Source organism: Pelodiscus sinensis, chromosome 23, assembly GCF_052426305.1.
Source record: "Pelodiscus sinensis isolate ZL-2025 chromosome 23, ASM5242630v1, whole genome shotgun sequence".
In the NCBI taxonomy this organism is placed as follows: domain Eukaryota; kingdom Metazoa; phylum Chordata; order Testudines; family Trionychidae; genus Pelodiscus; species Pelodiscus sinensis.
Window position 1 is genome coordinate 25,465,924 of NC_143074.1, and position 15,360 is coordinate 25,481,283.

The 15,360-nt window shown below is 44.5% G+C and overlaps 1 protein-coding gene across 4 annotated transcripts in view; it reads left to right on the plus strand.

Moving 5' to 3' along the window:
- Positions 1-5,839: 5,839 nt before the first annotated feature.
- GAPVD1 (GTPase activating protein and VPS9 domains 1) overlaps positions 5,840-15,360 on the plus strand; it is a 56,124-nt gene continuing 46,603 nt past the window's right edge. For 3 of the 4 annotated variants that reach the window (XM_089772845.1, XM_075905686.2, XM_075905687.2), the window contains exon 1: positions 5,840-5,995. In XM_089772845.1, coding sequence (XP_089628971.1) covers positions 5,850-5,995 — 146 coding nt within the window. In that variant the 5' untranslated portion in view covers positions 5,840-5,849. Of the gene's footprint in view, positions 5,996-6,309; positions 6,785-15,360 lie in introns of those variants that run through there. The other variant, XM_006114312.5, reaches the window with a different exon arrangement.

A 15,360-nucleotide genomic window follows, 5' to 3' on the forward strand; every position in this document is an offset into this window, starting at 1 on the left:
TCAGGCAAAATCTATGTCTGGGATGTTTCAGATGAAAGAGGAAAGTTTTTGGGAAGTTACAAGTGACAAAACAAAAGGCTAGAATAAAAGCTTATGCAACCTGAAACCTAATTTATAAGAAGTTTCAGGTATTGCACATGCTTCTCAAGTTCTACCAATTTTGGCAGTTTTACAATTACATTTTTTGATATTTTGTCTTTTCTCTGTAGCTATGTAAAGACCCAAGTAAACAATGCCTGAGCAAGTTTCATTCTAGAATAATCAAACTGTTGACTTGTGAGGAGACAAACCTTTCAAAGGAGCTCGACTTAGACTTGTAAATAAAAACCTATTTTTTCCATTTATCTTTCTCTTCATAAATTCTTTACATAGACACTGAACATTCTCTTTCTGTATCACTCACTCAACCAAAAATTCCAAAATACATACTAAAGAAGCTTTCCCCACAAGTTGAAAAAGAGAAGGATTATTACATTTTTTTAAAAGTCCCTGGGAAGCACTCACAGTGCAGAAAGCCGTATAAGTATATATGCAAATAGATAAGATTTAGACAAATAGAATGTACAGTGTTTAAAACATAATATATCAAGCCTGGTTATTGTATAAGCTGTTCTCTGTTTAAGTGAACAACTTTCTTCACCATTAAGTGAACTACCCTGATTCAAACAGTACCAGGAGATCATCAGGAGAGACAAAAGAGGCCAGAACTACAGAATGCTATGCTGTCCCTACAGGTGTGTGTCTGATATTTTTATTCCTCCACTCAACTTTTTCACATACTTTCTTTTAACTTTTATATTAGACAGTCTTTCACTTTGAAGGTTATGGTAATTTATATATATACTCTTGATTTTTTTCTTTCTTTGCCATTATGTCTATTTTGTGTCAACACATTGTTATTTAATTTCCTTCTTTTAAAGGATCTTAAGTTACTTATTCAAATTTCTGCGCTTAATTTTCCAAGAGGACTCTCTCCTGGTATATAATACCTATGCTTCCTGGGAGTTGGATGTAATCTGGGTACTTTATTTCTCCTTGGCAAAACTTGTGTATACAAAGGGAATGTTTTTCTCTTTTAGTTCAGAACTTATATTTATTGATGTTTGGGTCTTCTAAAGTTAAACAATGTCATAGAATTAGCAAATGTTCTGGGTTCCTTTTTGGAATAAAAGATGGCTGCTGGCTGACTTGTACCTAGCATTAACAGTGTGTAAAATGCTGTATGTTTTTGCCTGACTGCCATTATTGAGCATATTTCAATTTGCCACATTTATCACAATTGATTCTAAAATTTTACTAAAATAATGTTTTAAAAAGATTGATCAGGAACAAATCTGAAGGAGGTAGGATCTGATGACTTCAAAAAAGAATGGTAGATAGAGCTTTCGACTTGGTAGATAAAACGTTAAAAATGTGCTAATCATTAAAGGTTATTTGGAAGGGAAATCTCTGCATAACTCTGGTGCTGGTGATTAAGTAAAGGTTACTGCTCGTTTTCAATTAGTACAGACCCCAGTGCCCAATCATGATGCTAGGTGATACCATACTAATATTTGTAAAAAGTGTTGAGGTCCTTGAATGGAAGGTTTTCAGTGTTAGTTAGCATTATTAATTAACTAGCAGACTTACCCAGCATTGCTCTGGTCCCTCAGGGCAGGGGGCTGGTGGAGTGAGGTGTGCAGGAGTCAGGGTTGGGAGGTGGAAGGGCTCAGTGGAGAGTGTGGGGGGGGAGTCAGGGGATGGGGTGGGCAGCGCACAGGGTGGGGGTGGCCGCTGACTTCTCCCCAGAGTGACAAGAGGCTATGCACCCTGCCTGCTGGCTTCTTCCTGGGGGTGGCCCAGGTGGGGGGGGGGGCTGCACTGGCTGGCCAGCAGCTGTTCCTTGGTGGCTGTACTGTGGCTTCTCCCTGGAGCTGGGATGCTTGCTGCCTCCCTGTGGTCATTCTTGTATATAACAGGGATGTTAAAATGTGTTTACTTGTGTAAATGTGTAACCGCTGAAATTTTCAGCAGTTGCACGTTTACATGTGGGGTGGGTGGAGAGGCAGGATGGAGAGGTGGGTGGTCGCAGGGAGCCAGTTTTTAAGCTGCCCCCTGGGAGCATTAGCTTCTGCCTGCCCCCCACCTGCACTGCTGCCTCTATGGGAGGCAGCAGTGTGAGTAGGTAGACAACTCTACAGGAGCCAGCACGCACAGGGAATCAGCTTAAAAGCCAGCTCCCCACATGGACTGGCTCCCCAGCGTTTCCTGAGGGCGGCAGGGCTGCACTAGCCAGTCCCATCGGTGTTCCCGGGAGGGGAGGTGTGCCGTGGGGTGGCTAGCCAGAAGGGCACTCCAACCACGTGGTGCTGCAGCTGATGGTAGCGGGGAGGGGTTTAAGGCAGGGGAGTTACATGCATGTGGAAACTGTCCCCAGCCAGCCACTTTCTGCCTGGTGTGGCTGCCCCCAGTGGTCAAGCTGCAGTATTGCTGTTCCCAGCACTTGCTGCCCCCCAATGGCCACTCTCAGTATAGCATGCCTCCTAACTGCCCCTCTCTTTCTATGTTAAGGAAAACATTCCCATTTCAGGCACAACCAACCCCTGACCTTGCTTTAAGTTAGGATACGAGGAAACTGCCTTCCAATTTTGGTGGTCCTCGCTCTTGCCGTTCAGAAGTTCAGCTATCAGATTTTTCAATTTCCAGATAACTGGATCTATTTATAGGCTGCAATAAATAACAGAAGGGTAGCATGGCTATTTTTGCATATAAATATCAGGAGCTTAGTGTTTTACTTCTTGTATCTAAACATAGTTTGTTACTTGACTTAGTATATCCTGAACAACAACTTGTATTTAAGGTTGGTAACATTTCCTGCTGCTACAAATGTCATTCATTACTTAAAATGGCAAGGCTAAGGTGAAGAAGTTTGATTCAGTGTAATTACAGGGTAAGAACTAGCCAAAATAAAGCCTACTGAAACTGTTCACACTTCAGTGCCAGGCGGGATTTTGGCATGACATCTGATTCTTTGACACTCTTCCTTGTGCCAGAAAGCCATTTTCATGAATGTGCAATTGATCTGTGGCTTCTTGACTATTGAAAGAGATCAAAGACTTTTCTGTAAGGGTGTGTCTGGACTACAAGGTTTTTTAAAAAAAAAAGTGGCCTTTTTTTGAAAAAACTTCCCCTATGTCTAGACTGCTCCCGAGTTCTTTTAAAAGTAAATCGAAAGAACGTGGCAGTTTTTTCAACTGCGGAAAACCTCGTTTTATGAGGAATAATGCCTTTTTTTGAAAGTGCTCTTTCGAAAAAAGGCGCTATGTAATGCAAACTTTGCTTTTTCAAAAGAGAGCATCCAGACTGTCTTTCGAAAAAAGAGACTTGCTTTTTCAAAAGTACTGGTTGTAGTCTAGACACTTTTTTTTAAAAGAGGCTTGCAGTCTAGACATAGCCTAAGATATCTGTTGGTTTCCTTTCAGTTTTTCTGGTCAGTCCTGGGACACTGGTGTGTAGTGTTATCAGTCAGATCCAAATATGCTTATATGTAGCCCAGATGTAGACAGGCGTTCTTACTTACAAAAAGAAAACACTTCAGAATAGAATTTTTAAAATTCCAGATGTTGTATACATGTGTGCTACATCACCTTACTCAGTGGCTGATGGCCTTAATTTCAGAGGTGCTGAACACCCAGATCTCTCATTGGCTGCAGTGGAAACTAAGCTACTCAGCACTTCTGAAACTCAGCAGTCAGCCCACAACCTCTTATATCTCCCAGCTCCTTTTAGCTCAGGGACAGAAGTTAGTTGCACCTTGTAAATTGAAGTTACACTGGATAATATCCAATCTGTTTTAGTCTTCAAGAACTGTCACTTTGAAATGACTCTGGACTCTCTTTAAACCATGACTTCATTTAATAAAAAAATAACATTGCCCACAGTACTTCTTTCATCACAGAATCATGACTGAGAGTAATACTGGCTAAAATCTTATTGATATGAGTGAATATATGTTTTGAACCTAGATTAAGATATAATTAGCTCCTCAAAAGAGGAAATACATAATTTCAAGGATCTACAGCAACTTTCCACTTTCAAAAGCAGAAATCTCTTTCTCTTTACAAATCTGTGGTAGAGAACATGATGCTCCATTTCTGCCAAACATAGGAACTGTACGAATTTCAGCTCTGGCATTCAAAGCTTACTTGAGGACAATTTCCTTCTGAGAGTATTATTAGTAGAGTAGGAAGTTGTCCTTGTTGGTTGTCTTACAGTTTCTTTTGTTTTTACTCGATACATTTCTGATGTCATTTGAGATACCCAGTCTTTATATTTAATTTCTTTTATGAGGAGTCCAATAAAAAGTTGAAATTGAAATCTTGAACTGATTGTAACACTGTCAGATATACAGATACATGTCTCAGGCAGGCATGTTTAGGAGGCATTTGTCAGAAGGGTGCAAATGTGACTAAAACAACTCCCTTGTTTTCTTAGTGTCTACAAAAAAAATCAGTTGTGGGTAAGCACTGACTATTGTTTTTTATTCTGACCAATACAATTTTTTGGATGACCTTCCCACGCCAGTGTGTATTACTGACCTGTTTTACACTTAAGATTGCAAGTTCTTTGTGTTGGAGCTGTCCTTTTGCTACATGGGGGCACACCAAATAGCCCAAATGTTTTCTGATCTCTAATAGGGATGTAAAATCCTTTTTAATTGGTTAGCCAGTTAAACATTATGTTTAAATGGTTAACAAGTGCCTGGGCTCTGGATGTTCACGGCAGGACCAAGCACCATCTAGACCAGGGCTACTCAACTTTGGAAGCCCTGGAGGCCACAATAATACTCACAGCACATGGCAAGAGCCACAACTTAAGTGTGGTTGCATGTACATGCAAATATATATGTAAATATATGCAAATAGCTTCTTTCACACTGACAGGCATGAATACAAAGATGAAGGCAAGACTATACAACATACAGGCCCCATTTAAGTTGGTTTTGCTGATATTAATAACATGCAATATTTACCCGATTTCCACCCCTACGTCAGCACTTTTAATGAGCAATGACAGTCCAAGAATTTAAATGCTAAAACGCATATCAACAGAAGGCCATTATATTTATTACTTTTTGCTTTTGCTCCCACCCATGAGCTGCGTGTTGAGTCTTGCGTAAACAAACTGCACCGCAGGCCTTGTGTTGAGTAGCCCTGACCTCGATCATCCCGGACAGGTGTCTGTCTAACCTACTTTTAAATATCTCCAGAGCTGGAGATTCCACAACCTCCCCAGGCAATTTACAGTAATTCCTCATTTAATGCTATAGATATGTTTCAGAAAATGATCGTGTTAAGTGAAAACGTGTTATGTGGGGTCAATTTTCCCAAGGAAAATAATGGAAAAGGTGGGGGTTGCGTTTCAAGCAGTGGTGTCTGTTGGGACTGGGACATAAGGTTGGGGGAGAAAGAGGACTGGGTTACAGCAGGGAGGGGAGGTGGTTGGCCCTGGGGAAGGGGAGGGGAGGAGGATTGGGTTGGGTGTATGCCCCTGTGACAGATCTGTGTCCGGTGAAGGGGGTTGCCGGGGACGGGGTGGCGGGCCGGCTGGGGAGATCGTGTTATTCCGGGGACGGTCGTGCAATTCAAAAAACGTTCCCTAAAAAACCCCCGTGAAAATGTGTTAAGCGGGCACGTGTGTTAAATGGGGAGTCGCTGTTTCACCACCCGGACCGGCAGGACCATTTCCCAGTCCCCAGCCCCCTTGCTGCAGCCTAAGCCCATCCTTCCTGTCCCGAGATCCCAGCCAGGGGGCGCAGTCCCCCGTGACACCCTCTCACGCCCCCTGCCAGGCCGTGGCGCGGGGCTGCCATGTCTATCGCCCAGCCGAACTACAACTCCCAGAATGCCCGGCGCCGCGGGGCGCATGCGCAGGGGCGAGCCTGCCCGCTCTCGCGGAGGGAGAAAGACGCCAGCAGCCGGAGCCGCGGGGTCTCGGCGGAGCGGCGGCGGCGGAGGTTGGGCCTGACCCCCCCCCCTTTCCCCGCGGCGGGCGGGCTCCCTCCCGCGGCGGCCACTGGGCCTGGCGGGCGGGCGCGCGCGCGCGGGCGGGGCCCTCGCGCCCCCTGCCGGGCCCCGCGCCTGCTCCCGCGCGCGCCGCGGGGCCCGGCCCAGGCCAAGGTCAGGGGGCGGCGGGCGCGGGGCCGCGGCCTGTCAGGCCCGGGGGGGGCCCAGCCGGGGCTCGGGCGGCTCCCTGCCCCGCCGCGCCAGGTCGGCGCCTCGGCCCCCCGGGCGGAAATGCGGCCCCCGCCCCGCTCCGGAGCCCTCGCCTCGGCCGCGGGACGTTCTGCAGCGGGGGGGTTGACCTGCTGTCCGAGGGGGTTGACCTGCTGTCCGAGGCGCAGGGGTGTAGCGCGGGGAAGCCTGGGCCGCCCCAGCGTCACCTGGCCTGGGGCTGTCTAGCGAACTGCAAGTATCGGGGGGGGAGGTCGCCGTGTTAGTCTGGAGTCCTGGCACCTTACAGGCTAACCCAAGTGTAGGAGCGTAAGCTTTCGTGGGCAAGGACCCACTTCCACAGATGCAAACTGCAGGCAGCGAAGTCTTGAGGAGTCTGCTCTGGTGGCACCCAAAGAGACGTGGCGCAGGAGCGGGGCCCTGTCTGACCGAAGCTGGCGGGACAGTGCCTGTGTGTGTGAGAATTAATTTGGGTTGGGATTTATTTTATAAAAGTTTTGGGTCTGTGCAGTTAGACCCAAAAGCTTTACATGGAAGAGCATCCTGACTTACATTCCGTCAGCAAGCAAGAGGTAGGGATCTGGTCAAACGGCGTGTGTTTTCTCTCTCATGATATTGAATTCTTACGGGAGCAGCTTTTATGACACTGATGAAAAAGGAACTATTAAAATTGCTGATCTGTATAACTGAATGTATGAGCCTTTATTAACTTTTACCCCTTGAAGTGTGAAACTGTAGCCTGGAGACAATCTGAAGATGAGGCGGAATGAGTTAATTATGGGATAAATATGAAAATTGTAAGCGTGAACCTCCATATACTAGGTGAGAAGCAGAGCAGGGATCTTCAGAAGAGAGACCTGTGCACTGTAAACTGCTGTTACTTTATAGAGGTCTTTAAAATAGTCTGTCTAGACATCTTTTTATGCATTTGCTCTTGTTCTTATTTTCTTTGAAGAAGCTATGACGACGTCCTGAGACTTTTTCTGTTACCTAATTGAAGTTAGTTTTCACTTCATCTTTGGTTATAGAAGCAATCCTTTCTGGAGACCTTATAGTAGGAATAAATAGGTGAATTTTCAAGACAGCCTTCTTCATTCTTGAAGAATAGGATAAACAATTTTTTTTCCTGAATTGCATGTTCTTCATATTTTTCTGTGAGGCGTGGCTCTCTAGAAATAATAGTGACTTCTTCTGGCTGTAAGAATATGCTAGATATCAAGCTTGTGTGTCATATATGCATTATTGCCAAAAAATTTCTTGGGGAATAGACTGCCTCATGTATTATCATGGAGTCTGAGAATTTTTTTACCCTCCCCTTTATCTGCATCTTCTCTGTCAGACAAGTGCTTATCTGTCTAGTCATCCTGCTTACATCAGTGTCTTTTAAAGAGACTTGTGATTCACACCTGTACCTCTTTATATAGCCATGGGCTTTCTTGCTAACTTTAATTGGAAGTCTGCAATCAAAACTTGCCCCTTACTGAATGCATCCTTAAAGAAACTCTGCCCACTTAAGAACTCCCCACTTTTTGCCCTGAATCCTGGTAGGACTGCAGGATGGGAGTCATTTGTACATCATCCTGTTCCTTACTAACTTCATCTGGAAGAGTTCATGAATCTACCTTTTAATTCTTACCATTGTACAGTAGAAACTGGATCTGACACATTTTAATTTTCTTTCTTCATAGTCCTTAAAAATCTCATCCCAGTTGGATATTTTAAAATCACCCTTTACTTGCAATTCTCCAAATGCAATACAAAATTCCTGAAGTGGGGGTTAATCTCCATGTTGCTGGGAAAATAGATCACTTATATTGTGTCTGTGAGGGTATAGTCACACTAACTCAGTGATTCTGTATGAGCAGTCCATGTGAGCAGATCCCAGGGCCCACAAAGGGCTACATCAGTTTCAGTGGGGCTACTCATACAATACAGCACAGGATAGGGCCTAAATTGGCATGACATGGAAACAATCTTCCTCAGACAAAAAATGATTTTAACGTTTTTTATTCACAGCTGGTTTGTAAATACACCACTTTTAAAGTGTTTGTATAAATATGGTTTCTATTTCTAGCTGACGCTCAGTCCTGCTAATGTGATATAAGCCCTTCTTTGCCTAATAACTTTAAGAACTTCCCAACCTCTTACATTCCTTGGGGATAGAATGACTCAGTAAAATGCTCTAAAATATAACCATGTGTATATATTAGCAAGGAAGATATTGCTGACATTTTATTAATGGGGCATTTTTAGAGTTGTCTTTGTTATTAATCACAACACAAACAATTGTAGTGGGATTTTTTGCTCCTATTACGTGAAAAATTTATATTGAAGTAGTATGTGGTATTCACAGAGTTATGAAGTTTGACTTGGTTTCTGTACATGTAATTTTGAAATGTTTGCCTAAAAGTTCACCTGCATTCCCCTTGTCAAATTTTTCTTGTGAACTTCTGTTTTTTTTCTCTCTAAATATTAAGTAACATGAAAATAGCATCTTTACAAATGAGGATTTTGGAGGGTGAGGATTGTATTCACTTTTTGGGGGGGGAGGGGGAGTCAGTAAAAATGAGCCTGTGAGGTTAAGTTAGCTGTTACGAATTCTGAAAGTTAGTGCCCTCTTGTGTACATAGACAATCAAAATGTATCTTTTTTTAAATCTTATCAAACCTAAATCCTTCATGCTGTTCACATTTCACAGATACAATATTTAACTTAATAAATGGTATTTGATTGTGGAGAATCAGTCACCCTCTCCAATTACATGTTGGTGTGTGATGACATAATTTCCACAGACTTTCAAAACCAGGGTTTTGAAACTGGATGATGGCAAATAAATTGGACCTTTGTTACAATATACTTGGGGAACAAGCTCTGAGTAATGAGCTTTACATCTCCAAGTAAGAGAGAGAGACAGCAATTGCAATTTGAGCTTTATTGGTAATTTCATATCAATATTTATTTACATTTATAAACTATAACAAGATACCAGTCTTAATAAAATAGATGTTTGACATAATTTAGAAGCCAAGGAATACTATGAGCTTCCAACCGTCACACCACCGTCAAACCCTGTCAACTTCCTTTTGCTCAAAAGGTTGTATCAAATAGGTGTAGTTTGCACTTAGGTCTGGAGGTCAACAGACCTGTGATGCTTTGGGCCAGCGAGAGAGGGACGTGTGGGTGTGGGTGCGGGTGCGTGTGTATGTGTGTGTGTAATATACACTGCTAGCTTCCTCTCTCTCAAATACAAGGGATTCCAACTTGTATACCTCTGCTGTTGCAAGTGTGGTAGGATGGCATAAGAGAGAGGCAGTGCCTTAAGTAAAAATGTCCACCTTATTGGGTTAATGATTATTTTCTAGTAATGCCTCTGCTTTTTATATTTTGGCAACATAATGTGTTGTCTGAAAAATAAGGCTATTTCTACACTATTCACTAGTGTCAGCAGTATGTAGTGTAAGTGTAGAAACATGCTGACATGAAAAGCAAGTTAAGTCCACACTGGAGTGTGTAGCTACCTGTGTCAACAGTTGCTCCATCTGGAGGCAACGGTTAAAATAGTGTAGATGAGGAGATGCTGTTGGGGCTGCAGAGAACCAAATAGGGTGCCATATCCACAGGCTTCAGGCACACCTTTACTTGCCTTAGCAGTGTCTCACTGTCTGCAGTAGTATTTATTGTATTCTTCATGGGTGGTCAGCAGTACAGGCAGTCCCCGAGTTACGCGGATCCGACTTACGTTGGATCCACAGTTACGAACGGGGCCCTCCTTCTCCCTGGTCTCCAGCAGACCAGGGAGAGGAAGCAAAGAGGCGGAACACGCGGGCAGCGGACAGCCCAGACACGTCTGGGCTGTCCGCTGCCCGCGTGCTCCGCGGCTTTGCTCTGCTTTGCTCCCCATCCCCCGGTCTGCAGACCAGGGGGACAGGGAGCAAAGCGGCGGAGCACGCAGGCAGTGGACAGCCCAGACGCATCTGGGCTGTCCGCTGCCTGCGTGTTCCGCCGCGTGTTCCGCCGCTTTGCTTCCCGTCCCCCTGGTCTGCAGACCAGGGGGACGGGGAGCAAAGCAGAGCAAAGCCGCGGAGCCCGAGGGCAGCAGGACAGCCACAGCGCGTCTGGGCTGTCCCGCTGCCCCCATGCTCCGCGGCTTTGCTCTGGACGCCTGTGGTACAGCAGCTGGGGCGCTGCCGGTTGGTCCCGTAGCGCCGCTCTGGGTGCTACTGGACCAACCCGGCAGCACCCCAGCTACTCTGCCCCAGGCATCCTGATTCAGCCACTGCTGGTCAGTTTCAGCAGCGGCTGAATCAGGACGCCTGGGGCAGAGCAGCTTGGGTGCTGCTGGGTTGGTCCAGTAGCGCCGAGGAGCGGCGGCGCTACTGAACCAACCCAGCAGCACCCCAGCTGCTCTGCCCCAGGCGTCCCCAAGTCAGCCGCTGCTGAAACTGACCAGTTGCTGACTACAGGAAGCCCCAGCCCCGGGCTTCCTGGAATCAGCCGCTGATCAGTTTCAGCAGCAGCTGACTTGGGGATGCCTGGGGTTCTTAAGTTGAATCTGTATGTAAGTCAGAACTGGCGTCCAGATTCAGCCGCTGTTGATACTGATCAGTTTCAGCAGCGGCTGAATCTGGACGCCAGTTCCGACTTACATACAGATTCAACTTAAGAACAAACCTACAGTCCCTATCTTGTACGTAACCTGGGGACTGCCTGTATATATATGTTGCCATAAATAGCATGCAGTGTAGCTACATCATTTGACAGATGGACTTATGCAATTCTAAAGATCACTGTACCCTGTAAAAGGATCCTGAAAATTAGGGGATTTCCTACCAGGGATGTAAAATCCCGTTTAATTGGTTAACTCCGCATTTCTCAACTGTTGGTCCTGACCCCCTGAGGGGTTGTGAGCAACTTACAGGGGGGTCGCGGTATCACAAAGTTTGAGAACCTCTGGGTTAACTGGTTGAATGTAATGATGATCCAGTTAACTGATTAAAGAGATGGTGGGCAGGGGGGCTGCTCCAATTCCACCAGTTAACTGGAATTGTTAAGAATCACACATTAAGGGTGATGCTTTCCAATTAACCTTTCACATCCTGACTTTCTACCCCCCCACAAAAAAATCCATCCTCGTATTTTAAATTATGTATTATTATTAGCCTGGATTTCAAGATGAGTTGAGTCTTCCAGGGAAGACAAGTACTTTGGAAAAGCATAGCATTTGTTCTGTAGGAAAAACCCTGGAAATAGGTGTACCCTATATAGACATTTAAACTTGTGTTAAAGAAAATAGGCTGTCCGGATTTTAAAACATTGTTTAGACAGATATGTTGTCGATCTCTCCCCCCCCCCTCCTCCTTCCCTTCCCCCCCAACCGATGTGGATACACTTCATTTCGAGCCTCACTATCTCCCCACTCCAGTTATGCTAACTTGTGCCCAGGAATACTAACTGTGAGACAGACGTTAATAAATTCAGTGTTGCAGTACAGCCACTGAGCACAAGCACATTTATAATGTAAAGTTGAGTTAGTCTTTTATTAAAGTTGAGGTTTGAAAGTTTTTTTTATTTAAGGAACTGGTTTTTAAAGTTGAGAACTCAGTTCATACAATTTTTATTTGGTTACTTATTTGCAAGTGACAATTTCAGCTTTTAACTTTTGAACTAGATTTTTGAGGCGTGCTATTTATTTAAATACAATTCCTTTGCTTTTTAGCTGATATTGTACATGTTACTGAGAGGAAACATTTTTGTTCTCACGTGGGACAAATTAGCAGGGAAACCACTCAAGGGGGCTTAGGAGATGTTTTTCGTTTTGGTGCAGTGGTTTTGGTTTTGTCTTGCCTTGCCTACATTTGATCTGTCCAAATTTGCTGTGAAAGCTGAATCCTGTGTGGGCTCCATGCTAAAAAAAAATAAACTGAAGCAAGAAGTCTTCCAAGGGAGCAGAAAATGAAAAATATAACTTTGTTAAATAATCTTTATCTATTTGGTTTAACACCCCTTGGAAATATTTTATAGAGCTGCTTGTTTCTTTATATTGCAATATAAAATCAAACCTGTATTTTGTAGTAAGCATTGGTAAAACTTTCAATCGTCTAATACAGTATAGTGTTTTTTAGGACTTTTATTGCCTTTTATCTGTCCTAGGTATTTCCAAGGCATTAATCATGTTGGTATCCAAGTACCATATTCCCTTTTACTTATGTGTGACAAGAATTGTCAAATGTTATGTCAGACCAGTATAGAATCATAGAATACTAGAACTGGAAGGGACTTTAAGAGGTCATCAAGTCCAGTCACCTGCCCTCATGGCAGGACCAAACACCATCTAGGATCACCCTGACAAATCCCTATCTAACCTGCTTTTAAATATCTCCAATGATGAAGTTTTCACAACCTCCCTAGGCAATTTATTCCAGTGTTTCACCACCCTGACAGTTAGGAAGTTTTTCCGAATGTCCAACCTGAACCTTCCTTGCTGCAGTTGAAGCCCATTGCTTCGTGTCCTATCCTCAGAGATCAAGGAGAACAATTTTTCTCCCTCCTCTTTGTAACCCTTTTAGATACTTGAAAACTGCTATCATGTCCCCTCTGTCTTCTCTTTTCCAAACAAAACAAACCCAAGTCTTTCATCTTCCCTCATAGGTCATGTTAGAAATCTTCCAACATGCCGTATGTATCAGATTCATTACTTTACTTTTATACATCCATGTCTACACTACACAATAAAGTCAACCTACCTTATGCTGGCATGCAGCCACTTTTTTTTTTTTTTATAATGGAGATTGCCTATCTCCTAGAACTGGAAGGGACCTTGAAAGGTCATTGAGTCCAGTCCCCTGCCTTCTCAGCAGAACCAAGTACCATCCCTGATGAATTTTTGCCCCAAATCCCTAAATGGCCTCCATGAGGATTGAACTCACAACCCTGGGTTTAGTAGGCCAATGCTCAAACCACTGAGCTATCCCTCCCCCCTTCATTGCTTGATGTGTCGGTGCCCTTTCTGACTAGCAGCATTCATATTGATTGGATTGTCAGTGTGGGACATTGTGGGATGGCTCCTGAAAGCCAGTAACACTCAGTATAAGCACTACACTGCTTCTACTGACATTGTGTTGACCTAACTATATTGACCTTGACTTAACTCCACTCATGGAGGTGGAGTTATTAAGTCAGAGTAGCAGGGCAGTTACATCAGTGGGAGCAAAATGTAAATGTCCATTGTTAGGTTGACATAAGTAGCCTTGTATTGACCTAAATCTGTAGCATAGATCAGACTCAAGAAGTTCACAAACTATATCTGAGTCTTCATCAGCAGTTTCCAGTTCACCCTGTTGTTCTAGACTTCCACATGGCTCCAGAGGTGTTGTTGAAAACTGAAGAGTGGAAGCAGTATTTTGAGGCAATGCTTTTTCTAGAGGCTGAGAGTTCAGTAGCAGTCTAGTGGGCCAGTCCGCTTAATTGAGGGCTATAAAACCAAAAAAGCTGCTGATTCTGTTGCCCTTCGGAGTACCCTTGCCATTAATGGTGTGGAGGCTGGTCCTGTTCAAGGCGACCCAGCTCATGCCCTGATAGCCTGGCTAATGCAGCCAGACACAGGCTGCTTGGACAGAAGGAAGGAACATTTTTAACTGTCGCTTGACTAGTTGAGGAATGGTAGTTGTGTGCGCTTGGCCTTTGAAAGGAAGATAATGCTATTTGTTTGGAATAATTTGGAAGCAGAAGAAACAAAAATTCACCCATTATATAATTGTATGATACTTGTTTTGCATGATACTTGTGAGAATGAGGGGCAAAGCCTTACTGGCGGGTGAGAGGCTGAGGTCCAGAGACTTGGGTAAAGAATCAAGCAGCCAGCAACACATCCCACAGAGAATACCCCTCCCTCCAGAATGCTGTTTGAGATGCCTGTTTGTATTTTGAATCTTATGCCTGAACATGTTGCTGGGGGGAAGAGGGGTTGGGATGCAGACATTTTGAGCATTGGGGTATTGTGTGGGTGGTTAAAGCTGAACGTTCCTTGTGTGATTTTTTTTTTTTTTTTTTTTTTTTGTAAAACCCTATGAATTATTTCAGCCTTATTTAAAGGAATTTCTGTGTGTAAAATCAGCGATATCCCATAATGGGTGCACTGTAAACCAGGGGTGACCAACCTGCGGCTCTCAAGCTGTATGCGGCTCTTTGCTTAAAGAAATGTGGCTTGTTCAGAGCCATATGCCCAGACTGCTTATGGCCGCATCTGGCGCTTGGAGGGAAAAGTACATGACAGGGGCTCCGGTGAGACCCAGGCATTGGGTTGTGGGGGAACCTGGGAGTGCCTGGCTCTAGAGGAGGGGAGGGGCATTAGGTTAGTAGGGTCCCTGGGTGGGGGTCCCGGGCTCTGGGGGGGGGAGAGAGGGCATTGGGGTTAGGGCGGGGGATGGGGATGCCTGACTCGGGGGAGGGATGGGTGCATTGGCTTAGAGCAGGGGCGCAGGGGGTGAAGCACCTTAAACTCAGTCTTCATGGATGCAGAATAAGGCAGCCCACACACATGTCATATTTAAATTCCAGGGCAAAAAAAATCAGTGAGTGCGCTCTATCCACTGCTATTTTGGCTCTTAGTCTCTAACGGGTTGGCCACCCCTGCTCTAAACCATCTTATTAGGAAAGAACAAGAACAAAAAATTTTAATGCAACAAATGGGAAAATGTTGCGTGAAGTCATTACGTGCACTTCACTTCATGTGCCCATGTGTTACTTTACTAATACTAGTAGGGGAGAAAACAACTACCTAATATACCAGTGTAATCTGGCAACCTTGCACATGGATGACAGTAAACAAAATGTCTTGTGGCCTTGAGCAGCAGGTTGCCTGTCAGTGATCTGGAGCTGAGAGGTGAATGGGAGCTTCTGGGAGCACTGCTGTGGGGATGCAGAGGTTAGGAGGAGTTGTTCATCCCAGTAGCCAGCAGTGGTCAGGGCCTGAGTAACATGGCTGGATACCAAATTAAGGTTCTGGTGGCCTAGCAAGTCCATGTTTTCTAGGAGGGCTTTCTGGCTCAGGATAACATCTGTAAGTTGTCGGTGTGTTTATCTGACTTTTTCCATGCCCTCCTTTTGTTACCGTGATGCATTCCTTGGCCTGAAGTGCTGTTTTTGGCCA